Genomic DNA, 27,939 nt, shown 5'->3' on the forward strand with positions numbered 1-27,939 from the left:
GAGACTCATCTCAGCTTTTATCGCGCTCTCTGCTGCTGTTGGGAAGGGAAGCAGGGGGGTTCGCAGGACTAGATAAGCTGCTTGTTTTTCGTCGCTGGTTTCCTGGAGGACAAGCTAGTTGCATTCACTGCTCCTTTTCAGTAAACAAACAATGTCAAGATGGCACATCCCTGCTTAAGGGTTGGCTTGTGCACAGCCACCTAATGCAACACTGCTTACAATTTTGACAACAGCTAGTGTCCTTCACCTTTTCCTGGGGTCTTTATAAAATACTTATATGATCTCAATGCCTCATAGTCTTTAGAGCACATATGCTTACAGCATCCCTGTAGGGATCGCTGTTTTATCTATAAGGAACTGAGAACAGAGAAGATAAGGGATGTACCCAAGTTCATGCAGGAAGTCTGTGTCAAAGCTGAATTTTATCCTAGGCGTCTTGAATTCTATGCTTATCCCCTAGCCACTGGAACATCTTTTTCTCTATTTATATTCTTCCCATGCTAATAATCTCATTCTTAGAAAGATTTCATTATGGAAAACAGAGTGGGACTGAGTCCTCAGCAATCATAAACTGATAGATTTACACTACAGCCAGCGGAGCCATCTCACTTTCTGCCATGTGAGAATTGTGCCTTAGAAATTCCAGAAGTCACGCAGAAGACCAGAGTGGCCTGACACATCATATCTTTCACTTTTCCTCTCTGTCATGTGAGAAGAACCAGTTTTTCTTTCTTTTTTTAATTTCCTAGCTTTTCTTCTGCCAGAACATTATGCAAGTTGCACTCAAGATATAAATCATCCTGAGGAGTTTTTTTTTTTAATACTCTGCATTAGTAACAGTCCTTTGATAGAGCAACTGAAAAGTATGTAAAGACTGATCTACTTCTGTTTATACCTTTCTTGCCTTCTCCTTGCATTTTCTGCTGACTTGAGAAGGAGCCCTGAATGTTCAGGTTTATTTTCTGTTTTGCACAGATCCATGTTCTTAGCTCAACACTGAACTTGTGGATTGTTGAAATACATGTTTAAAGAAACAGCCTCAAGTTGCTTTCCCCCTGGACATCAAAGTTGTTGGGACCTCATAGATATTTATGTCAAGTTCTGAAAACCATTCACCACATTATTTATAAAACTGAATCTTATAAATCTAGATTTTGTATAATCTAATTAACTGCTTCTCTCCAAGTAAACTGACCTGCTAAGTCTGTATGTTACTTTAGAGTAAAACTGAGGTTTTATATTCCTCATTCCCAGTAAGACATGGGGCTTCCAGTAGATCTGTGATCTGAACTTACTTTTTAAAGCCAGGTGAATATTCTTAATATTCCTAATGCAAGTGATTGTTAATCACTTGAGAACTCCACTGAAAGTCAACTTTACGTGGCTCTGAGCACATTTATTTGCAGATGGAGCTGATGAAGGAAAATATGCTTTAAAATGGGGGGGGAGGGGGACAAAATGATGTGCCAGTATATTTGGCAAACAGACAAGTTCAGTGGATTTCATTCTGCTGTCCCCTTTCTTGAGTCCCAGCCCCTGAGGGTGCTGCATTTACAGATGACTCCCTGCCTTAAAGTGAAGCATGAGATTAAATTCCTTGGTGGATTCGACTTGAATGTTACCACTTAAAGAAGATGCCTTTGAAATATATATTGGGAAATGGAATTAGAACAGAACACCTGCCAGTTCCACACAGTCCGCATTACTGATCTCTCCAAGGTTTTCGTCACAAAGATACTCCACTGAGCGTAAGACAGGGCAAACCCTCCTGGGTAGTGCACAACAATGCTACACCAACAGAGAAGGGCCAAAGATTGCCATAAGCTCTCCATTTCTCTGAAAGACAGTAGTGGGCAATGTCAATTGTACAAGCATCTGACCTGCTTAAATCCAATACAGTTGATGGAGATCAAAAGTTATTAACATCTGCTGACAGGTGTTGCTTAACTCAGCTGTAAAGCACAGTCTTTGCTGTCAGTGCATAAATACTACATCACAGATATTTTCATCATAGCCATCTTATTGGATCCTTCATTCAGCCTCGAAAGAAAAGCTAAAATCTGATTGTTAGGAAGACCACCTAATTCTAGTCACTAAAAAAAGTCCCTTTTGGCAGTGTAGAGTGTGGCAGCCTGCAATGCTGCCCCCTTGCTGAGGGAAATATGGCTGGGAATGTCAATTCGCTGCTATTGCCATGAGCCAGTTCACTTAAATGCTAATTTAAGGAAGGCATGAATTCTTTCAGAAATGGATTTCATCCGTTTCTGGGTTCCTTGCTGCAATATACCTTTCAAGCCTACGAACGTTCTTCTTCGCATCATAAAATTATTGTTAATGAATCTTCCTTTGGAAGCATGGAAATAGTTTGCGTGAGTCCTTCCTTCTCCCTGCTATTTCTGTCGGTTCCAGGGATCATTCGTCTGACCGTTTATCACCCCCGGCCATTTGTTCTTGGGGAAGAGTAGTAACGCCTTTTGCCTTTCCAGCTTCCCTGGCAAGATAAGAAGATATTATCTCTCCTTGGGGATGGGAAGCTCTTGATGAAATTTAGAGGTCCTGTGGAAATCTACTTTTGCTGTTCTTAAGTAGCAGAGAGCTTACAGCCCCTTTGCAAAAGTGAGCACTTATTTCAGACCAGAATTTGGAACTTTGAGTGCAGCTCTTCAGCCTTTTATTTGGAGCAGTTCTATGCACTTAATCTGACATATTTCAACATTGCTGACTGACTCCACAAAAGTTATCTCCTTCCTTCTGATGAGGCAGGATCCTAACAGACTTGTAGCAGCCGTGTGACTGTTTATCATATTCCACAGCCAGGGCATTTGGGCATCCAGAGACATGTGCAACAGGCTGCCTGATGGCTGACGTTTCCAGCCATGATGACTGTAGCAGACTGCTGCTTTGTATCTGCCTGTAGGACTTGCCATCACTAAAGCCAGTTCTTGGCTCCTCGCAGTTTGTTAAAGAAGTATTCTTAAGTCAGCTCACTCAAGCCCTGACCAGAATTTTTCACTGGTGTCAGAGGCTAAAGTAGACTGGAGCAAGAGAGGAAATTTTCACCAGTCTGAACAAGGAAAAGGGGAAGGAACTGCTCCCCCTCTCAGCGTAATGATATAAATACAACTGATTCTAATGGTCAGTTTTAATCATGATTTAAAACAGCAGGTTGGATGAAGCATCTTGTTTTACATTTGCACTGTGTAGATGTTTTCTAAAAGGTTGATTTTTATGGGCGGTAACAATGACATATTTTGACAAATACAACATTTACACTAAACATGGTATTTCTTTTTTTGCTAAGCAGATGAATTACATCTGTGCACATTTATTTAAGCAATTATATTGTTTAACATAATTTGTCTTTACATATTATTGGGGGAAAATGGTGAATGATGAGTCCGTATTATTGTTTTATTAGATTATTAACTTTTTACTTGTGATTTGTGTCAAGTTATATATGGATGGAAATTAAAATTCAATTAAAAACAGCAATTGTAATTTATTCATACTAATTAAATAAAATGACCACAAGTACCCTGACTTCCTGAATATACTGGAATCAAAAAAGCAAGCTTCTCCAAAAAGGATGTGCATTAAAAACAACTTATTAAATGAAGGAAAGGATATAAAGGATATATATATATATATATACACACAAAAGTAGGAAATTGAACTGATTTTAGAACCTGATTTTAGAACTAATAGATCTCATCCTTTCACACCAAGCTTAATTCACTCACTGACAGAGGAAAACAAATGTTCCTGCTTTTTCAAATCCTAGTTTGCTTCTTAGTTTTGAATGACCTAGTTATTGAACTAAACAAAATTCTTTTCAGTTCACTCACTAAGCTGAAACGAAGGAAATATTATCTTTTCACCTTGCAGGAGGCTGAAGTTTTCAAAAGGTTGTTTCATTTCAACAAACTTTTGATCCAGGTGTCCAGCCAGTGATTTTTCCATGCTTAGCATCACAGCTTTCTTTAAAACTTCAACAGAAATCGGATGCTGTTTAAATATTACTTTTATATAATTTAAGGGTCTTTCAGACATAGCAAATATTGGCCTTAATATCAGTAATTATGATTTAATTTTGCATAAGTTCATTTTGAAAAGGAAAATATTAGCTCAATTTTAAAAAATGTTTTAAACTGAAAAAAATCTGACCCTATGCCAGAGAGACAAGGTCTGGAGGAAACTGAGATCTGTGAAGTTCATACTTTTTTGGTGCCTTTGTTTGACACATCATGAACTGGCTGTCAGGATTTCTCACTCTGGATGATATTTGTTCCTGTAGGGAAGAATTGTTTTCTCAGACAAAAGGAAACATTTTCTATAAAGAACCTGGTAGCTGGTTGGTGGGTGGTGATGACTTAAAGAGTTGCCTGCTCCTGTTAACTAACCGGAGCACTGAAGAACTTAGAAACCTAAAAGAAAGAAAGGGCACGTATACTGCCATTTCAGTCAGTGTTGGAAGTTGGGAAAATGCTTGTTTGCTCCTTTTTCCTTGAGCTTGTTTTTTTTTTTTTTTAGATCTTTGTAGATCTTATTGTTTGTGGTGGGCTGGCAAACAAGGTCTATTTAGTTAAAACTGCTGGGATTGAATTTTTCTTTACCTTTCCTATAGTCTTAAGGACCATCAAGTAGGTAAATCCTCCTCTATAATAGTCTGTTAATAAGCAAGCCATATATGAAAGCCTATTGTGTTCTATTTCCCATTGTGCTGCCTTTCTGTTGGATAGCTGCCGGGCTGGCTATTTGAGTTGGAGGGGACTCCATCCCCAAACTATTAATATAAGTCCCCAGAACTCAAAACTTGGTTTGAAGCCACCTCACTTCTCTCACACATGCCTGTTCCAAAAGATGTGACTTCTACTGGCAGTTAAAGAGGGATCTTAGCTTTTGTTCTGGAAGGATTCAAGGTTTCTGTAAGCATCCTTGTGTTTTTAAAGTACTGCTGTTGCTAGTGCCAAAAACTTGAGGGCCTGCTCCACTCACCTTTGGGGTGTCAGCTATTGAGTACTTTCCGAAATCAAAGACCTATTGAAAATACTGAATAAAAAAAAGCTGTTGAGGTTTTCTGGATTTAATTTGCTGTTATACTCATCTGCCTGATCTGTTTGCCTTCAATAGAAGTGATGGAAGTAGAACATCTCTGAACAACCGGCTTCTTGTCTTGATGTTCAGCTATACATGCTTGCCTTATCCTGGCATGTTCAAGCTTGGTCTTTGCTTCTGAAAATCCTTATTGGTATCCAAAGATACTATCCAAGACTGTCAGGGATCTATGTCAAGCTAGATATCATGGGCATGCGACATCCAGGCAGGATGGAGCTGGCCCATTGCCCTGTGTGTGAAGGAAAGGATGAGGCGGTGTTGTCAGGCAGCTCTTACGAGTGTTCTCTCTCTGGTGCTTCACAAGAAAGTTGCAGGCAAACTTTTACATTTTCTGTTCTATGTGAAAGACAGCGGGAGCAAGTTTCCTAGCCCAGTGCCCTGCTAGCCTCTAAGTGTCAGCTCAGTTGTGGAAATGCCTTGCAGATGCTTAATGGGGATAAATAAGGGTGACCTGTCTGCTCCATGGTAAACAAATGTGGTGAGACATTGCTTCAGGAGATGAATGTAGTAAATGGATCATCTAAGATCCATTAGAAAGAGTAATTATCTGAAAGACAGTGTTTGATATTGGCAGTACCAGGCAAGGCTGTGCTGTATGTAACTGTGGTGCTAGAGAGTGTCATTGAATAGATGGTCAGGGAAGATGGCTCCCTGTTTGGCTGCCATAATGTCATCTCCAAAATGCCTCTTTGCTCTTGTCCCAGGACACTCTGTAGAGCCAGGTGATATCTCAAACAAATCTACCCATGCAGGGTACAAAGTCTGTGTATAGTTACTTCAGGATGTAAGATTTAGTTTCAGTTTACAAAAAAGTCTTCCCAACTCAGACTTCCCAGACAGAAAAAGATATCACTAGCTCTTCCCAAAACAAAGCCTTGGGATTCTTGTCCTTTATGAAGACTTTAGAGTCTTGCTGGCCTGCGACTAGCTGGATGCCTCAGCAAGCTTTCTCAGGTCACACAGTTCTGAGAAAACACCCCTCCAAAAGTGATCAAAACATCAACAATAGGTAATTATCTAAAATCTTGGCATGTAATGAGGTATTTAGGTATAGATGATGCAGAATTCCCTTCATCTATCTCTGAATTTCATAAAATTGAAGAGCTAGAAATGTTGCACTATTAGCATCATCCCATTTCAGACAGAGGTCACGTGACTTACCCAATGCTATGGTATGAAGCCTGAAACCCTAATTCCTTTAAAGTCAACAGCAGCTCCAGTCAGTGGACATGTGGCCCAGGACTAGAACCCAGGCTTTCTAAGATACTAGAAGGTACTAGCCTATGCACTGGGTCAGGCTGAGTACTTAAAACCAGCAATTCAATACTGACTCTTACTCCAATATCCCATCTTGGGAGAGGGAGCTGCATGGTACCACAGTACACTACATGCCCCCAGCCTCTTCCTTAGTTTCTGTCCAGTGGGACATCAGGAGGCAGCACTGAGCTCCTCACCGCTCTGGTCATTCCTGAAAACACTGCCCAGCCCCATAGCAAAAACATCATGAATCATTCATTTTTAATAGATTATGCAAATAAAGGACATCAGATCAATGAAGATCAATAACTGCGACCATTTAATTGCCAGCAAAACCATTTTAAGAATGAGCATTATCTGCAGTCCTTTCTTGGGTAATGGCACCATTAATCCAAACATTGGATCCTGGCCTAAGTGTAGAGGAAAAATCCTCCAGCCCTCTTCCCCTGATGCCTTTCAGGGTGTTGAGGTTTTTTTCCCTTTTCATTTCCAGTTTCTGAGTTTCCCCATCATTACCACCAATGAACAGCTCCTATCACTAATAGTTCTGCTTTTGTTACTCTGCGCTGATTGAAATGTTGCATACAGATTGAGATGTTAGTGCTAAGTTGCCACCTGGGAATGTCAAGCTGGGTCTGAAATGAACTTTTCTCACTCTTGGATCCAGATGGATCAGATGGGGATGTTCCCAAGCTGAGCTGGGAGTAATCCAGGGACTGGGATGGGGATGGTACAGGGTGGGGGAGACATGGAGAGGATTTTCTGCCTCCGACCACAGCCTCTTCTGTAAGACCGAATCTGTCTTCTCCTGTACCCTTGAGTAGTCATGTCCAAAACTTGTGCAGTATCTCCAGCCTTTGGGAATTCATCTCTGATGTTAACAGGCTGCAATGTACCATCTTCTCTTAGGCAGGACAAAACAGAATGATCTTAATGGTCCCTTTGAATTTAAACTCTAACTTTAGGCACCCCACCTTTAGATCCAGCTAAGGGAACCTGCCTTCTGTGAAGGAAAAACAGTACTGCTGTTCTGCTGACTTTGCCCTCCTTGGACAGGGAAGTATTTCCTGTAAGAGATGTAGGTCTGCTAAATGGTAGATGGATGCCAGCTGGATTTTGTCTTGCATATGAGAATATGCAGAAAAGTGACACAATTTTGCCACAGGTGACCCATTTTTCTGGTGGGCTAAGAAGCTGTCTGGCTACAAGGATCTGGGGTCAAGCTTGATAACAGTGAAAAACATGAAGAGTCTGGGGATATTACACCTTCTAGGCACTCTCTAAACATACAGTTTACCTCCTCATGGTTCTCCATGACATTCTGCAGATCCCGCACTGGATCTCCTTTGTATTTGGGGTAGCTGTTACTAATCCCACCTGGTCCCAAAGTTTCTGGTAGCTAAATGTTGCATGCAGCAAAATCCCTTTGCTCAGTGTTTGCTGAACAAGCAACAACTGCCTGCATCTTAGCAACCAGCTGCTTTGACCCCAGGGGCTACTGGCTGGGTTTTTTTCAATAAAAAGTAGAGATACGAACTTCAGTGGTCTTGATTCTGTGCCGTCAGAGGCCAGCTTTGTGGCCAAGAAGCAGCAGCTCCTTCCTTTGCTAACAAGATACACCTCTTTGTCATGAGTTATTTCTCAGCTTATACTGTGAGGTTTCTAGAGTGGGCTACAGCAACAGTAGGGTAAAGGGGTTATACCAAACTGGGGCAAATCACTTGAGCCTTGCCAGCTGCTTTAGCTACCTAGAAGGAGTTCTCAAATCTGTGGTAGCTGTGTGAGCAGGAAGCAGTAGTGACTAAAACAAGCCTTAGAAGAAGGGGCTGTGGCACCTGAATATCTCCTTATGGCTCTAGATATGCACAGACCAGGCAATCTCATACCAGTGTCAGGATGGCTTGCCCTGTGACCCCAGGGAAATCCTGTGCCATTCAGGTCATGCAAGTGCCACCAGCAGAGAGGAAGTTTCAATGGAGCAGCTGCTGCAGAAATTGCCTCTGACTTCTGCGCATCCTGGTTCCTCTGCTGTCAGGCACTTGGTCTCATTTCCTACTCTGGCTTCCCAGTCACACCTGAGTTTAATGTACCCACAGTAAGGGAAGGAGGGAGGCCGTGAACAAATTTCTTTTGCCAGCTGCTATTAGAGACTCATGGGCTTAAGGAAGAGGGAGTTTAGCAGTCACAGTTCAGCAAACTTCAGTATTTAACTTGCAAATGCCCCTTACAAATTCCAAGGGTGAATAAAACTGAAATTATTATTTCTCCTCTAGAACTCCAAGTGTGGATCATGGCTAAGCCATGAACCTCGTGTTCTCAGACACAAAGGAAGAAATCACAGTGTACATTCGGACACACCTGTCCTCTACCGACATCCATCCCTAAGCCACATCTGGGCACACAAATTCCTGGTTCATGCCTGGGTTTACCTGTCTTTGAGTGATACCCTGGCACCTCTAGGTGTACCCAAAACTGCCAGCACTCTGAATTTCAAGCTTCTCTTGATCCCTTACTTCCTTCACAGTCTTTCTGTCTCTTTCCATGTTTGCCACAGAGGGATATCTTGCATTAGCAGAAAAAGCAGAAGCTAATGGTGATGAGGGAAATAAATAAAAAGCTTGGTTCTGCTGTTTGGTCAGGCGGCTTACCGGTCACCACAGGGTATGTCTGGGGTCCTGACACGTTGGTCCCCAGGTCTGGGTTAGCAGAGGTGGATAGACTTGATTTGACTTCATCGAGACCAGGGGTCAGAGCTGGGAGGGAGTACTCATTACCCTGGGGAAGAGAGGAGAAAGACAGCTTGCTATTGATGCGCTGAGAGAAAGGGAACAGTGTACAGATGGGGGGGAGGAAGAGGAGAGATGCAAACCCCTGCACAGATGGAAGAGGAGGAGGAGGAGGAAATGGAGAAGATAAAGTGGTGAGAGGGTTGGGGTGGGGAGATTCCTAGGATGAGCTATTCCACCCTCCTGCATGTTGCTGTGCAGGGAAAGAGGGGTGAGACCAAGCACGGGACCTGGCCTGTTGTTGGCAGTATGACTGAGTCTTCATTCAGTGCTGTGAGAAAGGGGCTGTCTGCATGCACAAGCTCAGGGGAGAAGAAAGGGGAAATCCACGTTCCCCCCATTCTGGCTGAGCAGAGGGAGGAAATATTTGCCCTGGGCACAAGGACAGTTGGGGCAGAAGACCACAATGACGTGTTTGGGGCACTTGGGCTGTAGGCAGTCACCGCTGGTGCGTTGTAGCCAGGCTCTCAGCTTTGCGGAGTCGTCTCCCTCCTGCTGAGTGGTCTCCCTCCCCTCCCTGCTACCTCTGTCCTAGCTCTTTAAAAACAAACAAAGAAGCCTCATCCCCCGCCTCTGTCACTCTGTGCATTGGGGTATGAAATTGGGGAGGGGGGAGCCACATGGCTAACAGAAGGGTGGGAGGGGGAGAGCCATTGAATCTGAAAGGGTGTCCTGTCCGAAAGGCTCTGATAATTGCCTTTTTATTGTGGCAGCCTCCGGACCAGACGCGGGAGCTGGAGAAACCGGGAAGGCTACAAAACAGCAGGAAAAGTTGCTCTGATTAATATTACGTTAAATTAAAACTGATTTTCTGCTCTTTCTGCTCTGTTTTTTTCCATGCACTTCCCCAACCCCCTCCCCACATCTCCCCCTCCTCCAGCAGGCTCCCCACACACTGCCCCCTCCCCGCCCCTGTCCCTGCTTGGCTAGGACTGCCTAGTCATTTCCAATTCCTTCTCGTATTGATCTTCCTGTAGAAATCAGTTTTGTAATTAGCTGCAAATTAGGCCTTCTACTGGGGGTGAGCCTGCCCCCTGATTTATCACCAGAGTAATTCGCTGTGATCGGAGAGAAATTAAAATGAACTCAATTAGGCTTCGGATTTGCTTTATGGGCCCTGCTCAGAGTTTCAGGGGGAAAAATGACTGTGCTGGTGCTTAATAGTCTAATGAAAGTAAATAAAGGTTATTCATTGTAATAAACCCAGGGACTCTGGGATGAAGGGAGTCCACAGCCAGCCTCTCCTTCTCTTCCTTTGTTGGTTTATGACTTGGGGCGGTTTAAAAAGACTTTTGATTTTCATTTTATTAAGACAAACAGCTTTTGGGATAAAAGGCCGGGGAAGTGGGGGAGTAAAGGGAAGGGGGGCAGAGCTGCAGAAGTGCAGAAAACTAGGTTGAAGACCAGAGTCAGGTCTCAGCTTTGGGCCACAAGGGAAAATACTCGAAAGTCCTTTAAAGCCAGGCCCTGTGACTCCCTGGTCACTGGTGTGGCCTGCAAGTGCACGAGTTTCCCAGCAGTGGTGTGTGCCGGTGAACATGCATGGTAGTGTTTGTGCGAGTATGTCCACAGAAGGAACATGCACATGTACTTGTAGGTGTCTGTGCAGAGAGAAAAGCTGACCTGGGAATTTAGGAAGAGCACAGCGTACATGGCAAGTCATGAGGATAGACCGAGCTTCTGTATATACATGCATCAATGCAGTTACAATTAGAAAGTGCTGTAAAATGTGAATGCAATATAGGTATAACAGCAGGTCAGCGCAAGAACAAGGGATGAAGAGAGGAGGAGTGATTCCAGTGAGGGAATCTCCCTGCCATCACCCTGTGGGCTCCTGTGGGTCTGCATTGCCAGGCTGGCCCTCACCTGCTCAGATTTGATGTGCTCTGATGTTTGAAAGACGTCAGGGTAAGAAGGACGCTCAAAAACTCGATCTAAAGCTTCCAGCTGCTGCTGGGTAAAAGTGTCGGCACGAAGGTGCTTCCGCAAACTGTCCACGCTGCTCTGGGAATCTCCGTTGGGAACCGAGCCCTCGGATACATCTGCAGGGCACAGACAGAGAAAACGGAGTTAGCACCACCCTGGCTCAGAACAGCAACTGATGGGGGGCAAGAACAGAGCAGTCACGAAAGGAGCCCTCCACCTCTGCCCAGGGAGCTGTGCCCCTCCTGCAGGAAGGGGAGTCTGGGGAGACCTGAGGGAAGCCCCTTTCTGTCGGCTCTGGCAGCTGGCCTGCTGGAGATGCTCCCACTGGCTCTGGGGGACTCTTCTGCCCAGCATGATTGAGGCTGTGGAGAATGGTGCTCAGCTCAGAGATGAGTTTCGGTTCCACTGATTTTCAGGGTTAAAAATTGCCACATCTCCATTGCTGAGCATAAAATGGGAGCGAAGCACAGCAATTAGCATCGGTAGAAGGCTACTAGAGAGGTAGCTCACAGAATAACTAGAGTGCTGAGGATGGACCTGTACTGGAGAGGGCTGAAGAAGCCTGAAATGGAGAAAGTGCTCTGATACAGCTTGGGAGGGAGTCAGTCCTGTTTTAGCTTCCCAGTCACAGTGGAAGTTATATCTCCATTACAATTTCCTTCCCACCCGATCATGTCCTGTCATATCCCAGATGAATCTTTCTCCCCCTTGGATATCATGGGCGATCCTGTTTCTGACTCTGTTTCACCACAGACAAGTCTCTTTGGAGCCCTCTGTCCTATCCAACATATGTTGGTTTCTATTAGGATCTCTGTCTCATTCCACTACTTGTAGCTGTTAATTTATCCCAACCCATATCTCTCTGTTTTAAACCTCCCGCCAAAATGAGGTGAATCATTGTCTGTGACTATCCCCCTTCCTATCCAAAGTGAATTAGTGTATCACAAATCCTAGTCCTACTCAGTGGGAATCAGCCTCCCTTGTAATCCTTTGTTTTAACTAGGAAAAAAACCTTTTCTGGTGTAAGCATCATCAGAAGCGCATCTCTGTCCGTGCAGCAACCCTTTGACACAATCTGATCTCACTGCAGTGTGTCTCCTGTCACGTTCCAGGTGTCTCTATCTCTGTTATGCCACCCCGTGTCTGATGTGGTAAGTCCGTCTCTGTTAGAGCCCACTCATCCCCTTTGAGGTGAGGTGAATCCATTATAAATATCTTGCCCCATCCAAAGTGAATCTTCCTATGTGATAAACCATCTTTTCACCCATCTGTTTTTTTTTCCTGTTATCCCCCAACTCAAATGAGGTGCATTTATCTCTGTTATAACCTCTTTTTATCTGAAGTGAGTGAGTCTCCTGCTATTAGCATCTGTCACGTCCAAGGTCAGTCTGTCTGTTATAACCTCCTGTCCCAGCTGAAGTGAATCTTCCTTTGTCATAATCCCTCATCTCATCTGAGGCAAGTCTGCTCATTATAATCTTCTCCAACTGTGCTGAGTATCTTTCCACTGTCACCCCTCAGTCTAACTTTGGTGAGACCAGTTATAATACTCTCATGCATGCCGATGCATCTCCATGCCCTCCATGCTGAATCTCTACCTACTATTGTCATCAGACAAAGGTCTGACTGTCTTACAACCCTGTCTAACCTAAGATCAGGTTTTCCCTCTTACACTACAGTTGCCTTCCTGCTTTTTCACTATTATTCCTCAGACTTCAGCCTCTCCCAGCAGCTTCCTGTCTGTGAAGCTCAGAAACTTGCTGTCTGGCAAGGAGGTACCTGCATTGCCCTCTTCCCTCCTCCACATGACTGAGAGCGTGCCCACAGCAGGACGCTGCTCCCGTGAGACCATAGTGGCAGTCACTGTGGAAAGGCCAGAACCATGCCACTCAGCCACATTAGCTTTATAGCTCATGGATGGTGCCATGCCGGCTGTTTTTCTGGCACACTTAATGTCCAACTGGTGGCCCAGAGTAATAACTGAGCCTGCTGCCTCCTGGCTATGAGCTATATCCGTTTATAGGTGATTATACGATATGATATAATCAATAGTACATTATATACAGTAACGTAGTACAGTACCACTCACAAGACCATAGAAAATATTACATATTGATTTGTCCCAGCCAGCAGCCTTCCCTCGAGCAGCCCCTTCTCTTCCTCTCCCTTTCTCTTGCTCTTTCTTTTCCACCCCTAGCCAGAGTGGGGCTGTTTGCAGGCCCTGATCCTGGGCAGTTTTGCTCTCTCCAGGCTTATTCTCACAGGGGCAAATTCTGAAGTTCCTGAAGGCTGGAGCTCACGACAGATTTGACTAAGAAAAAATAAAGCAAGAACTTGGCTTGCTGGACTGCACACTGTGTTAGTTAGTGGAGACTCAGTGTTTTAGATAGACGGGGCTGTTACTCCAGGGGGTGGCTTTCAGAAGGACTAAAGTAGCTTGAGTCGCATGCTCCTAATTCCAGTAGTCACTTCTCTCTGGTCCCTGCCAGCTTTCTGCAGGGAACTGCTGGGTCCAGGCTCAGAAAAAAAAAAAAAGTGTATTTGTATTGAAGCTTGTCTTGATTTGTCTGCATCTTGTGAGGCTGTTTGCCTTTGAGGATTTTTTTCCACACGTGTCAGTCAGTGTGCATGAATGTGCACGCCGTTTTGTTAATATGCATCGGTATTTTTGCAATCAATCACTATTCTGGTATGCTTTAGATTCTGCATCACCATATATGCCTGAGCAGCCATTTGACTGAGGTGGCTGTTTTAGATTATATTTGCTCTTCAAGGATAGCAGCCCTACAGTGTGCACAGTGCTCAGTTTAAGTGGTTGGGTGTTCAAGTAAAAGGTAAAACTTCCATTGATTGTCATTAAAACAGATTTTACCCTTTGTAGGTTGTCCTGATTGTTTGTACAGGTTTGTGCACACGTGTATTTACAATTCCTATGTGCCTGTAGAGCCCTGAGCACACGTGTCTCCTATGTGTGCATGGCCCATGCCTTTGTGTGGAGGAGCTGAAACCACAGCTTCCCCAAGTCGCTGTAGGAGTCTCTTTTCCTTCATTTATTCAGGGGCCCTTCAGATCTTGACAAATCTGTCACTCTAAATTTGCGAGAGATTATGGTGCTCTCTCCCTAGCACGGAGAGAGGTGATATATGATATCTGCTGCCCCTATTGATTGCCTGATCTGGTGGCAGAGGGCTGGCGAAATGAACTTGAAATGAACATCATGCCTCAACTCATTGTGCGTATAATACACTACTTAATCCCACATTTTTCAGCCACTATGGAATTCAATTGATCAATCATGTCCCTCTGATAGTACTGTTTTAGGGGTTATTGCTGCTCTGCTCACTGACCTTTTTATTTATTTATTTATTTATTTATTTGTGTGAGAGTGTGTGTGTCTGTGCCTGTGTGTGTCTGTGCCTGTGTGTATTTGCCAAACTCAGGACCAGCTGATAAGAAAGGTCCTTGTATAACCGGTGGGAAATGAAAGAAAAGGATGATGGGAGGAGAAAGGGAAGCAGCAGGGTTAGATAAGGAAGCAAAATGATCAAAGCAAGAGAATAGGCAAGGACAGGTGGAAAACCTGTGAGGAGAAAGGAAGTGTTTAGCTCAGACAGGAGTTCTGGGTATGTGAGGGCATACTCTCTCACAGCCTGTGAAGGCCAGTCTTGACCTCCACCTTTAAAATCTACAGACAAAATTTTGACAGAGGACTGTAGGCTATCTAGAGGTGGACCTTGTCTAAACGTCTTGTAGTAGGATTGGACTTAATAATGGCCGGGCACAGCAATACCAAACTTCACACAGCTATAATATGAGTTGTGCATATGGCAGGTTACTGATGAAGCAGAGAAAATGAGAAGCAGAGATGATCCTGAAAGATAGAGATTTATAGATCTTGTGTTGCTAGCACTTAAGAGATTCACAGTCATGGATCAGTATATTTTCTTCAAAACCAAAGGAATGTAAATCCCCTGTATTTGTTTTCTGATGTCAGAACCTATAGAGGGTGTTTTTTTCATTTTTTTTCCCCTGAAACTATTAAGGGACAGAAACTTGTGTATGCTTTTAGATCAAAGTTGCAGTTCTTATCTAAGCATATGACTCTGTGAGCTGGTGTTTCAGGGAAAACCTCAAATGTTGTAATACACAATACACAAATAAAGTATGGAAGCTGGCAATTGTGTGGTTAGGAGCAAAGGTGGCAATAAAGAACAGCGAGGACATTGAGGAAGAGATGGCGTCTGTCAAAGGGCTCCGGGTGAGGGTGAAGGGAGGACTCGCAGGGAAGATCTGGGTTGGGAAGGGATAGCAGATCCTGTGAGGAGTAGCACTGTGGTGGTCAGCAGTAGGTTCAATTGATGAAGGACACTGCTAGGAGTAAAAGCTTCACAGAGGGGGGTTTGCAGAGAAAGAAACTCTTGGAAGGGGTGTTACTGAGGTGAAGCAAGGCTTCAGCTGCAGGATGAATTGGGGAATGCCACACAGGTAACTGCACTAGCTTTATCATTAGGAAGTATCATCACTTTTCCCAGTTCCCTTTCTAGAGGCACAGAAATCTCTGGGACTGACACAGGAGCACCTCTCTGTTAAATCAGGAGGAGCTTAACAAACAGCTTGAGAGGCGAACCATGGCCTCGGTCACTGTGTTCCTCACAAGAGCACACAGTTGCTGTCAGTGTGGTCAGGACTGCCTTGCGCATGTAACAGGAAACATCTTGCCTCCCCAGGGGCTGCTGAGAGAACATACAGAGCCAACATTTGGCAGAAGCCTTCGATACAAGGCACAGAAAGGCACTACAGGTGTCATAGAAATATCCTGACAGGTAACAAGGAAATGCTTTGCCAGAGGACACAGAAACAACTGTAGCTGCATCTGACATAGGGAGTATGCCCATTAAATAGCTCCAAAATAAAGAGACGTTCCCAGGTCTGGACACTACAAAGACACCATTGTGTACGAGTAACACAAAACACTGTAACAAATAATACAGTCACATCCCTAGCTACAGGTGACACAGAAAGCACCCTTGCTCAGGGTAGGACCGACTTGTCTCAACAAGTAATTTAAAAGCGCTCTTAATATTGCTGACATAGGAGCACCTTTGTGGCACAGAAATGCTTAGGAAGGTCATGAGACCACCTGTACAGCTGACACAGAAGCAAGCAGACGCTGTTCTCTCTTTGGGGCAGGGACTATTACTGCCCCAGTGACATGTCTGTCCGGTGCCTTGTGGGCCCTGATCTCAGTGGAGGCTTGTAGCACTACCAGTAAAAATCACAGTCATAATAAAAGCGAATGTGACTGGCATGAGAACTCCCAGCCAGGTGACACAGCAGAACCCATCTAATTGTCAAAGCCTCCGAGGGAAATGCATCTGTCTAACGGAGCAATACTGAGCCGGCTGCTGAAATACCTTCCCAGCGCTCCAGCAAGGCGGCTCTCCTCTCCTGCAGCCTGGCTTTGTCAGTGTCCCGCAGTTCCCCTCAGAGGTGCTTAACCCAAAGCAGCCCTGTCCCGCTCTCTGGTATCCACCTCACCGCTGCGAGTGCTCCCCCTTCCCGAGTCGTCCTTTGTGTTAATACTGCTCTTTCCCTTTATCTGATTTCCCTTCTCTTTTTTCCCTGTCTGATGTGTTCCCGTGTCCCAGCGCAGCCTGGCCTGTCAGGCATCGCTCCTGGACATCCCCCGGGGGCCTTTCACGGCACTGCCAGTTGTTGCAGTTTCAAACTCAATTGTTCTCCTCGGTGCTGAGGCAAATGGAGTCATTAATTACCTTCTATCGGCTGGGCCGAGTTCAGAACGCGATCAATAGCCAGCGCTTGTCATTCGCCGCGCGGCCCTCGCGCTGCACGCAGCGCCGGGCCAGGAAGGAGCCCAGCCACGTCAGATCTGCGCTTCAAAGCCGGATACCAAGCGTTCTGCTGGGAATAGCAAACCCACCGCATCTGGGGCTCAGCTAGGCCCTGACCAGGGGGGTCCAGGGGCAAAGACCTTGTCTGAGGGAGTAGATCACCCCATTTTCACATTGTCTGAAGTGTGTGATACTGGTGTCCTGGTCTAGACAAACTGATTAAGTTTCACTATTCTGAGGTTTCTAGAGGGTCTCACTTGCATCCTCAGTGATTAAACTAATATTGAACCCCCCACGGTAAGGACCAGGGCAGAGAGTGGCAGCCTAATCTGGTCATCTTTTCACCTGTGTAACATTTTTACCCTACTCCATAGGATTTGGAAAAGGAAGACTGTAAAATTTGGTTTACATTCCTTCCAGAAGGGTTTTTTCTATCTTTTGGGCAGTGTGAAAGGAGGCATCTTCTCTAGACAGGCCAGTTCTGTGTTTCAGCCCTTAGCAGTGCTGCAAGAATTGTCATGGCTTTGATTGCAGTGACTGAACTGGTGGGGAAAAAGGTGAACCTCAAATTCAGGTGGAAGAGAATCCCAAGTGAATGCAGGGCAGTGATAGCAGAGCATGGAAGGTGCTGGCAAGATCCAGCAATGTGTGGAGTAAGAATAAAATCAGGGATGTACACTGGGATAGTGAAAGAAGATGTGGTAAGAGTGCAGGTTATGTACAGTATCCTTCAGAAATAGGGATAGTGGAAGATGAGTGTTGGAGGAATAACACCTCAAGGAAGTACCTCAGCATTCATGAACTCTGCATTTGTTTAGATTCTTGTGTGCATTTGCATTAAATGAATCCACAAGCCTGAATCTGAGTTTGCAAACTGATGGTACTGTGCTGGTCTGTGTGTCTCTGTGTAATTTAAGTGTGTGGGCAACACATAAACTGTGTGCATTTGTTATTTGCATGTTCAGGTTCAGAGAAGAAGGCTCAGAGACGAAGGGGTTGTATGTTTGGAACGAGGGTATAGCTCAGCTGAGGAGTTGCTGGGCCAGGGAGGCTGCCCATGCCCGGAGCTGTGCATGCCTAACCAAGGAAGAGAGAGATGTGCGCCAGTTGTCCTCATGTGCGCCAGCTGGGGGGCTGCAGTGCTTTTAACACGGGCTGAATATGACAGAGTACATCAGATGGAGCTGAGATGGGCAGTGTAGCTTTAATGCAGGGTTTACATGAGCAAAATGGCAATGCTCAATGAGAATGTAAATGAAATGAAATGTGTGTGCAAATGTGTAATGAAGTGTGTACTCAGATCTGTCTTGGATTATCATGGGAGCATGCAACTGTGCACTTAAGGAAGTGGGTGTGTGTATGCGTATGAAAATCATATGTATTTACTACTGCATGTAAGTGTATGATAGCAAATTTGGCCCAGAGTATCTGGGAAACTAAATCTGTACAGACTAAGTCTGTAGTTTTGTGTGTTAGATTGTATAATGAGCACATCCAGCCTTACTGAATACACCAATAAAGGCCTTTCTAGATGTTAGCCTGCAAACAGCTGCCTCAGATGCGTGCACATCATGTACTGCAGCATTTGGAGGGATGCACTGGGGCACGTTGGCCTAAGCAGTCCAAGCTGGTGGTTTCTGTGCAAGCAGTCACTACAGCTCTGTGACCTTTGGGTATGCTGGAGGTGAGTGGACATACTCTGCTCTCAGTTAGGTTGTTGTAAATCCACAGCAATTCCCTTACCTCAGAGGAGTCACTGGGGATTTATACCATTGTAACAAAGGACGGAGTGTGGGTCCAATATCTCTTACTAACACTATTAGGCTTGACTGTTAGCCAGATAGAACTGCAGCTGCCTCCAGGAGCCAGTACGCTTGCTTTGTTTATGTTGGTGGAGTGCAAGCAACACTATCACACATGGGCCAGATCCCCAGCTTAGTGTAAATCTATAATTCTCTTTCCTTCAGTGGAGTTGCACTGATTTACACAACCTGAAAGTTACCCAAGGGTTATCCTGATTTACACTGTTTTGGTGCCCACAGCATTGCCTTTAGCACAGAGCCTTCAGGGAGAAGTGCTGCCTCAGTAAAGCAGGGCACCAGGGGCTGTGCTGTTCCCTCTGACAGAGCAGGAGACCTTCTTAGCATGGTTGGCATATGCTGGCTGACTTAGCTGCCTCCCCTCATCTTCCTAAGCCCAATTGTTGGGGAGCCAGTTCTTGGCAGGATCCCCCTTGGTGAGCACATAGAAAAGGGTGGCTTTTGTTAGCTCCAAAGGACAGAAGCAAGGCAAAAAATTACATCGCATGCAGCCCTAACTATGCTTGTTTAGAGAAACTGCTTGCATTTATGAAGTCTTTGGTGCGGAAAGCAGGGTTGCAAATGACTGCATCAGAGCGACAGTAAAGGCCATTAATTTCCTGTTATGTTTTCCTGTGTTGGGGGCTTTATTAATTTAATTTTACACTGTCGAACAACAGCGAGCGCTGACACCGCCACACTTGGAGGCTTTTTTTTTCCCAAGCAGTGCTTTGCCTGACATGCAAATCAACACTGCTATCAGACCGCTAGAGACAAGGGAGGGAGCAGGGAGCCGGGGCTGTCCCCGTTCAGCCCCATCTCCTGTTTTCTGGGAGACCCTGAGATGGCACCTGAGAGGAAACAAGCTCTAGAGCTCAGCAGATCTGGATCAAGCCACAGGCCCCTCTAATGCACAGTCTAGAAAACATGAACGGCTCTTTCTTTAGCCTGCTTGGTTCCATTGGCTTGGTCCCCCACTAAAATACCTCTTGATACCTCTTTTCCCTCCGTTTCCCTTGCTCTAGAGTCTCCCTTCCACTTCATTGTAGTTTCCCCTCATACACACTTTTACCTTAACCTCACAAGTTAAAGGTGGCTGGGCCTCCCCCGAGCCAGGTGCTAGTGAATCATGTTATGGGAAGCTCTTGTGAGTCAGCACTGAACCAAGGCTCAAGCAGAGTGTTTTTAGAGCCACCATTTTTTGATGTGCCATAAAACAAAGGCTCCAATCACTCAGAGTCATTACAATTCCCATGGCATTTTTTGCAAGAGTACAGACATTAACCTGGCTGTCCTGAACAAAATCCAGCCTGAGTGATTACCCACAGCATATCTTAATTCTCCTGTGGTTTCATTTGGACATGGCACAGCAAAATTGCTGTGTTGTTGCTGTGCATTGGTCAACATCTGCCATGATCCACCCCAGAGTCAGCCACATTTCCGTAGTAAATGAGATCTTCAGAACAGGAAGGTTAATAAACAGTGTATCATGTAGATGGGTGACTGCAAAATGCCATGCATGAAACAGCTGCAGGCTTGCAATATGCTGCAATTAGCTTGGACTGTTACCATGTAAACTTTTTCTGAATTCTGATTCCTATAATAACTGTATATTGTTAGTAAAGTAATTTGGAATCTTTCTGCATGAACTCATACAATGTCCCTTACTGATATATGAAAGATCCTATACTGATACAACCTATCTATGCTGTATGTCTGAGATACGTTTGGAACTGTAAGAGGCCGGCCCCAAACATCATCAGCAGCAATCAGTTCACAAACGGCAGAGAGCTGGGCAGTGAAGAGCCATAAGTATCTTTGAGGCTTAGCTAGTTACTTTTTATTCACTGGGATTTAACTAGGTTCTCCCAAACTCTAGGATAGTTCTGATCTGCTTACAAAGTCAATTCTTGTGTTCAAGGCCTACCTCCTCCCACACTAGATGTCAAAAGCCAAAGTCAAAAACAACAACTGCTTTGGAAAACCAGTCACGGAAATGCATCTGCCCTTTAAAACAGCCTTACAGCCTTTTCCAAAGCATTGATGAGAATGCTAGAAGGCCCCCAAGACTTGAGGTACAACGGTATCCACCTCAATAAGGTTTAATCAAATGCCCCTAAGCCTGTCCCAATACAGACCCCCTAGCCTAGAAGCAGAAGAGCACCTCTGAGCTCTCGGCAAAGGCAGGGCCAGTGAGAAAGCACTCCTGACCTACTCCACATCCAAACGGAGACAGTGTTACCCATGACCCGGCTCCTGTTCAGCCCCTCTGCTCCTGTATGTTTCCTGTGGTTGCTGGCCTGTGTGGGAAGAGGACTTGGTGCCTAGTGCCTGATGGGGTGTAAGCAGAAAGGATGTCTGGATGGATGAAGAAAAAGCAAAGGAGAAATGTGGACCTAGGCCTTATTCTTAGGCCCTTTGACAAAATTCTGACTTTGTAAAGGGCTATAAAATAGGCATGAATTGCATTTAACACCTATTTAAAGTGCCCTTTATGTTATCTGACTGGTGCATGGGAAAATCACCTTCAAAGAATTATGGACAGAGAAAAACAGAAGACAAACCTGCATCTGTAACCGCTTCTGTTGGGCTGTCCTCCATGTGCATGGTCTTAAAGCCTAGTCTAGCCTCTTCAGGCAAACACAAAATGCTGTTTGTTTCAGGCCTTGCTTGGCAGCCACAGAAGAACTGGAGGAAATCCAGCATTCCCTGAGAGGGTCTTGAAATGTTCACAAACTGCATTTTTCTTTAATGCAAGTTCTTGTGGCAAAATTAATCACACTATTTTTTCCCTCTCTCTCCCCTCCACTCCAGTCACCTCCTTGCCCCTTATCTATCTAGCCAGGGTTCTCACGGGCTAATCAGTAGGTGAGATCTTGTTGCTTCCTCCTGAGATCCAGTGAAACAAGGCTAGAGGATCTGATACTATCACTTAAGGAAGCAAAGAGCTCCTGCTTTTCTTTCAAGTAACTGCAGTCCCCATTTTGGGAGGAGGAGGGGTTTCTCTCTAGCCCTGACTGAGAACAAGGTGCTCCGTGTTTTCGTTTAGTGCAAGAAGACATGCCCCTATAGGGATGATTTCCATCTATGAGCAGCAAGTGATGCTTAACGTTACATTGATGTAGACTCAGGAGTGCAGAGATGGCCAAATTAGTTGCTAATCTGTGCACTGGGGATTGACTGTTGGGCCCCATAGCTGCTGGGATGTGATCAGAAAGAGAGAGAGAAAGAGAGAAAAGGGGAGAGAGCATGAGCCATCCTCAGCCGATGCCTCTGTAAAGGTTGGGATTCCTGAGGCCGCTGTTGTCTAGTGCTGTCAAGGTCAGCAGGTTCGGGTTCACTGAACGGTCAGGATGGTTTGAATTACTGGCACTGCCTGCCGATTCCTCCGCTGATTGTGATCCGTCTTCCAGCGCCTGCTGTGGGATGCTGCTCCCCGGCCATGTGCTGCTCACGGTGTGGGGCACAGGGGATGTCAGAGAGGCAGATGCTCTTGTTAACAGGATAGGTTTTTAGAAAGATTTAAAGAGCCAAGGCAATGCCAAAGAAAGGCACATACTCCATGCACTGAGCACATGGAGACCAGGCTTCCGGAAACAGCAGTCCTGTCCCATTTTCCTTTTACCTGGAGAGCCTCCTTGCCCTGTCCCAAGTTTCTGCCTTTAATGACAGGTAGGAGAGTGGCTTGAACAGGGCCTATCAAATCCTTATGGGATGAAAAAATTGTTGGCAAAGATTTCTGTCCAATGTTATGTAAATCAAATGCTTAGTGAGCAATGACTGACATGCAAGCCTTTATGCGAACCACACTGCTAGGACACCTCCTCCTCCAACACAAACAGGTGTGTGACCAGGAGAATAAAGGGCAGGGGGAACCCGGCAGATTCCTACAAGGTTGTCTGCAAAGAGCAGCAGAAGGTCCTTAGAAAGTTGCCTGCCAGTGCGTACCCTAGTAAGCAGGCTTGGAGCCACTGAAAGGAACTGTGATACCAGAGCAGGGGGGAGAAGTCATGTCCGTATGGGTGTCAGTGTGCACAGGCACATGCCTGTGGTGCTGTCAGGGTGTGACTGGGTGCCTACATGTGTGTGTCTGTGCATAAATTGTATATGTGCTGTACAAGCATTCATAGCAGAAATAAGCATGTGAGAAAGAGTGTGGCAGGTGCACATGGGTGAGAGCGACAAAATGGAATCAGAAAGGGACTGGAGATTGTGTGCAACTTTCCAATGTTTGTCTTTTACAAGAATGTCATAGGCATCTTTCACTGGCTCTCAGTGGGACTGCACTAAGAAGAAATCTGTCCCTCTCAGTTCAGCAACTGGGGTGCTTATTTTTACTTCTTATTCTGAGGTTTGTTGTGTATCTCTATGAGTCAGTATTCACTTCTGGATGCATCCAGCCCCAACTGCACCTATGTATATGTAGCTTTGGTACTCACACCTCTGTATCTATCTGCCAGACACATTTCTGCACTAGTACACTTGGAGGAAAATCAGGGTAACACTGAGAATGGAGCTGCAAGGGGCTGCCCGTAACTTGTGCCAATACACGAAGCCTCTTGCCCAGCACTGTCAGTGCTCATCAAGACATAGAAGAGATCAGGGTTAACTTCCATACAGTCTCCTCTGGAAAAGGGAAGCTGCCACCTCCCCTAAGCTCAGTGCGGATCTCCTGAGCTGGTTCTCTCTGTGGCCTGGTTCCCTATGCATTAGCAAGTACATGGTGCCTGCCATCACCTCTGCTCTTGACGCCTCTCCCAGTCCCCTCTTCCACTGCAGAGCAATGGGCTCTGGCAGGAAGGGTCAGGGACAGTGCCCAGTATCTTGCTGGTTTACATTAATGAGATACACACAGTGTAATCCAGCAATGGAGTCAGCTCTACAAAAGGAGGTAATAGCAGGCTGCCTTGAACAGAGCAGCTCAGGTAATTGGTTTATCTATCTAGAAGCAGTAGTAGCAATCTCTGCACAGACAGAGTAGCAGTAAAGTCTCTTCCTTAAGGCTATTTCCTTTGTCTTTTCAATTGCTTGCACATCCATGTGAGATAGAGAGAGAGAGAGAGAGAGAAAGAGAGAGAGAGCTAGAGAGAGAGAGGGAGAAATGTTAATTTGTGAATTAATGGCTTTTCTCAGCGGAATTGTAAATTCAAATGTCACCTCACAGGGTGACACTATGCTGGGCTGCTGAAGAAGCAATGATAAGATCCCCCCCATCCCCATGCCGACATACACCCGTGCCCCTCCCCTCCCTGAAAGATAGCTGCGGAGTGGAACATGCTACTTTTAATTTGCAATAACACCACAGCGGAGGGATGCAAGAATGGCTGCTTTCCAACCCTCCCTTCCACAACAACGGGGGCCACATCTTTACCTCTCCACCTCTACCTCCTTCCACCCCTCCCATTTTAAGCTGAGTCCAAGACAACATATTATCACAACTCCCCCCACCCCAAACTAATCAAAGGATGAGCTAAGGGAGGGCTCTTTAGAACGGATGCCTCTGCAACCCTCTCCTCTCCTGCAATAATCAGGTGAATTAATGACCCTGAAGTTAAAGTGAGCGCTGATACTCAGACGTTGTGCAGCGTAGGGGAGAAAGCCTTCATTGTTTTCGAGCAGGAGGCGGGCAGCAGCAAGGGAGATTCATGGATGGAGATTGAATATGCAATTTTCTTTCACCTTGCCAAGAGCTACCCCTGGGCTGTGCCTGGCCTAAATTTTTTTTTCCTCTTGCCATCTCTGCCTTATCCGGCCCTCCCACCTCCCTTCCATTCTTTCCAGAAAATTACCTTCAAAATTGATTTCCACTTTTACAAACAAATATAATGGGAACATGAGGGGGGAAAAAAAATCTTGGGCTGTGATGAATTAGGGCTGTCAGGTGCTTCCAAGTCTCCTTTGTTTTTGTTTTACTGCCTGTTAGGTTCTTTGTTTTTCCAGCAGCTGGGAATAGTGCCCCTGCCCACGCACTCCCTATGGTCCATGGCCACCATCGCGGAATGTGTCCATCACCTGATGTCATCACTGTGTTAGCCCTGCTCTCCATCACTGTGATGCGAGCAGCCACTGCTACCAGACTGCCCAGTCCTTGACACCAGGATGCAACTGATCTCCTCATGGAGATACAACATGTCCCATACTGCCAGCTAACCGGCTCCTACAGCCTCCATACATGCCCACTGAGCTGCCTCAGCTCTTTTTTGCTTTGCTCCTCCTGTTTTCCTTTGCCGTGTTAAGCTGATTCTTGCTGGAGATTCCCCTGCCCTTATTGTTCTGGTAGATCAGACTGGGTCATCAGCAAGTGTCATCATCACCTTGATCCCTGTTGTGCCTCAATGCCATGTCTCCTTGATTCCATTGCTGTATTGCCCTTATGCCTCAGTGCCATGTCACTTGACACCTGTAACAATGTCAACCCTATCTCCTACTGTAGTGGCACCCTGATTGCCATTATAGCAGTCCTGCCTCCCATTGCCATGCCACCAACAACCCTCTAAGACCTTCTAAGACCACCTCCCTCACACGCTGCCAGCTCACTCTGATCCCTTTTGCAGTGTTATTCTGTCATCCACCATGCATTAACCTGGGATCCTCATGGACCTGGCACCGTGCTCCCTCTGACTCCTGTAGTCTTTCTGTCTGGGAGAAAATATAACAGCCACCTCCTTGAGTGCAGGCAGACCCAGGGTACACCTCAGGTAGAGTGGACAAGGTCCAGAGAGAGACAAGCAGCAGCCAGGCTAGGGAGCAGCCCCTGCCCCGGCGGACACCTGGCGATGCCAGCAGAGATGCTGGGAGGAGCTGTAGCTGCCTGACTCCTGCTGACACATATGCTGCAAGAGCCCCTCCCAGAACTGAGTCACTGTCAAAAACGTGGAAGTAGATCTAACCACAGACTAAATACCCACAGATGAACAGTCAAACACACATTCATGACGCTCACACAGATAAACAAGAGCTGTACACAGAAGTAGGACTCACAAAATGTAGCAAATAACATTTAAAGACAGAAATGCAAAGGAGGACAAAAGGAAGTACGAATGCAAGTGCATGTCAATTAAATGTAATTTCTGAATAAGCAAATAATTTACAAAAATGCACATACACTAAAACATACCTCTAAATGAAAACCTGGAACTCAGCAGAATTTCCTTAAATTCACATATACAAAATTAAATCATGTACACAAATACAAACTATTTACATAAATAAACAACCTTCACACAGACAAGAACAACCAAAATATATGTAGAGAACATACACACAGATACATAACACCAACACAAATACACATCTGTACAAACTATATACAGAAGTGCACAGCACTACCAGACTACTTATCCATGGATATCTAGCAACCACAAAGATACAGTGATACCCCAAGTATGTAACAACACATACACACAGACTATACATACAAATATACAACATTCACGTATATGCTCAAAATGTGAATACAAATACCTGGTATTCATGGAAATACATAGCACTAATACTGAGCCATATACGCCCAGACGTCCATACAATCCACAATATGCATATTCCCACCAGGCAATGCTATACATAGATTAACATACATATTTTCCAGGTCTGTGAGGGCATGCACAAAAATACGGGTCCAACCTGCCACTCACCCCAGTACACAAACATAGATAACCAGAAACCAGTAATCCTAATGCACAGAAATACAACAAACAAACGCACGTGCATTCCTGAAAAACAAATACACAAGCAGGGACACACGCAAATACAGCTGAAGCCAGACCAGATTGTCTTCAGATAGTACCAAACCATGCCAAACTAAGCAGCAACTTAAGCTTTGGAAGCAGAGCATTCTGTTCGAACTGCTTTCTGCGATGCAAGCGTTTAACTCTCCCTTACCTGAAGTCATCCTGAGCAATGCACACCCCTAGTCTCCCAGGACTGCATGCGCATACACACGCTGTCTTTCTTGCTTACAGCCAGACCTCCAGATCTGTGGTACAACAACCCACATTTCTGACAGTGCTGTGCTGCTTATGCATTGTCATCTCCTTTCTCCGGTCTCCCCCTCCTCTCTTTTCCCACAAATACTCTCCCTTTTCTGGTTGTCCTCCTGCAGTTTACTTAGAGAAGTGCTGTATGAGTGGCAGGCACCTTCCTTATGTTCTCCTAGGAGTCTCACCAGCAAAAGACCCTCAGGAGGGAGAGGTGAGTGGCTGCTGAGGATAAACTGCCTCTTAGTCTATATCTTCGTCTAGAATGGGCAGCTGTTACCTACGCTCGGATATACAGACACAACGATCCTGGAGGTTCCCCATAACCTCTGCTGTTTGCAGTGATACATCATCGCTGCAAACTGATAGCCACCAGAGACTCAGCCATACTGTGTGAAACATCACAGTCCCAGAGAAAGTAGGACGAAGACAAAAACAGTGTGAAACACTCCAGAAACCGCTCTCTCCCTGTGCACAGCCATAAGCTGCTGGGTGCACACCCCACAACTATATGTGATGATTGGAACATAGGGTTAGCACCCGAGGCAATGTAACTACATGTGTCTCCAGTGCCATTAAGACTATTGCTGACCTGCAATAAAGCAATCATATAGAATAATGCAAACACATCTGCTGTGGTGACAAGAAATCACAGCATGAAACAATGCAGACGCACTGCAGACAGGAATACTGTAGTGTCTCCTGCAGGGACCCAAATACTCTCTGTTGTCTTCAACAATACAACACCATGGGGAGAACACAAATTTACCTATTGCACCCTGAGACAGACAGACATCAGATGCCATGATATAATCAGATGAAATGACTCACTCATACTCTTTGCAACTGTATACAGACAGCACAAGAAAACAAATGTATTTCCCTACCGTGTAGTTAAGAGCTAGACCTCTCTGCACTAGTACAACGACACCACTGGTAAAGCATAATCATACTGCAGGTGACAATATAAGCACGTTTTCTCTCCTGAAATGACCCCAGTATGTGGAGGAACAATCTAATCACACTTCCTGAAAACACACATCGCTCAACACAGCACTGCAGTAACATAGGCTTATTGCCTTCACTATCACAACCAGATGACAATCTGTTGTCAGTAAACAAATTACATCAACTGCAGTAACAACTGTATGAACTGCAGTGACAGCACAGTACAGCCTGCAATGGGGTACCAACAATTCCCACATTGAAACAACCTTAACGCAGTCAT

At 45.3% G+C, this 27,939-nt stretch overlaps 1 protein-coding gene across 1 annotated transcript in view; it reads right to left on the minus strand.

The window, feature by feature from the left end:
- PAX2 (paired box 2) overlaps positions 1-27,939 on the minus strand; it is an 85,053-nt gene that overhangs the window by 14,910 nt on the left and 42,204 nt on the right. Inside the window, exons 6-7 of the mRNA XM_067299973.1 lie at positions 11,025-11,200; positions 9,021-9,147 (exon numbers count right to left, since the gene is read on the minus strand). Of these exons, the coding sequence (XP_067156074.1) occupies positions 9,021-9,147; positions 11,025-11,200 (303 nt within the window). The remainder of the gene's footprint in view (positions 1-9,020; positions 9,148-11,024; positions 11,201-27,939) is intronic.

The sequence above is a fragment of the Apteryx mantelli genome, chromosome 7, assembly GCF_036417845.1.
Source record: "Apteryx mantelli isolate bAptMan1 chromosome 7, bAptMan1.hap1, whole genome shotgun sequence".
In the NCBI taxonomy this organism is placed as follows: Eukaryota; Metazoa; Chordata; class Aves; order Apterygiformes; family Apterygidae; genus Apteryx; species Apteryx mantelli.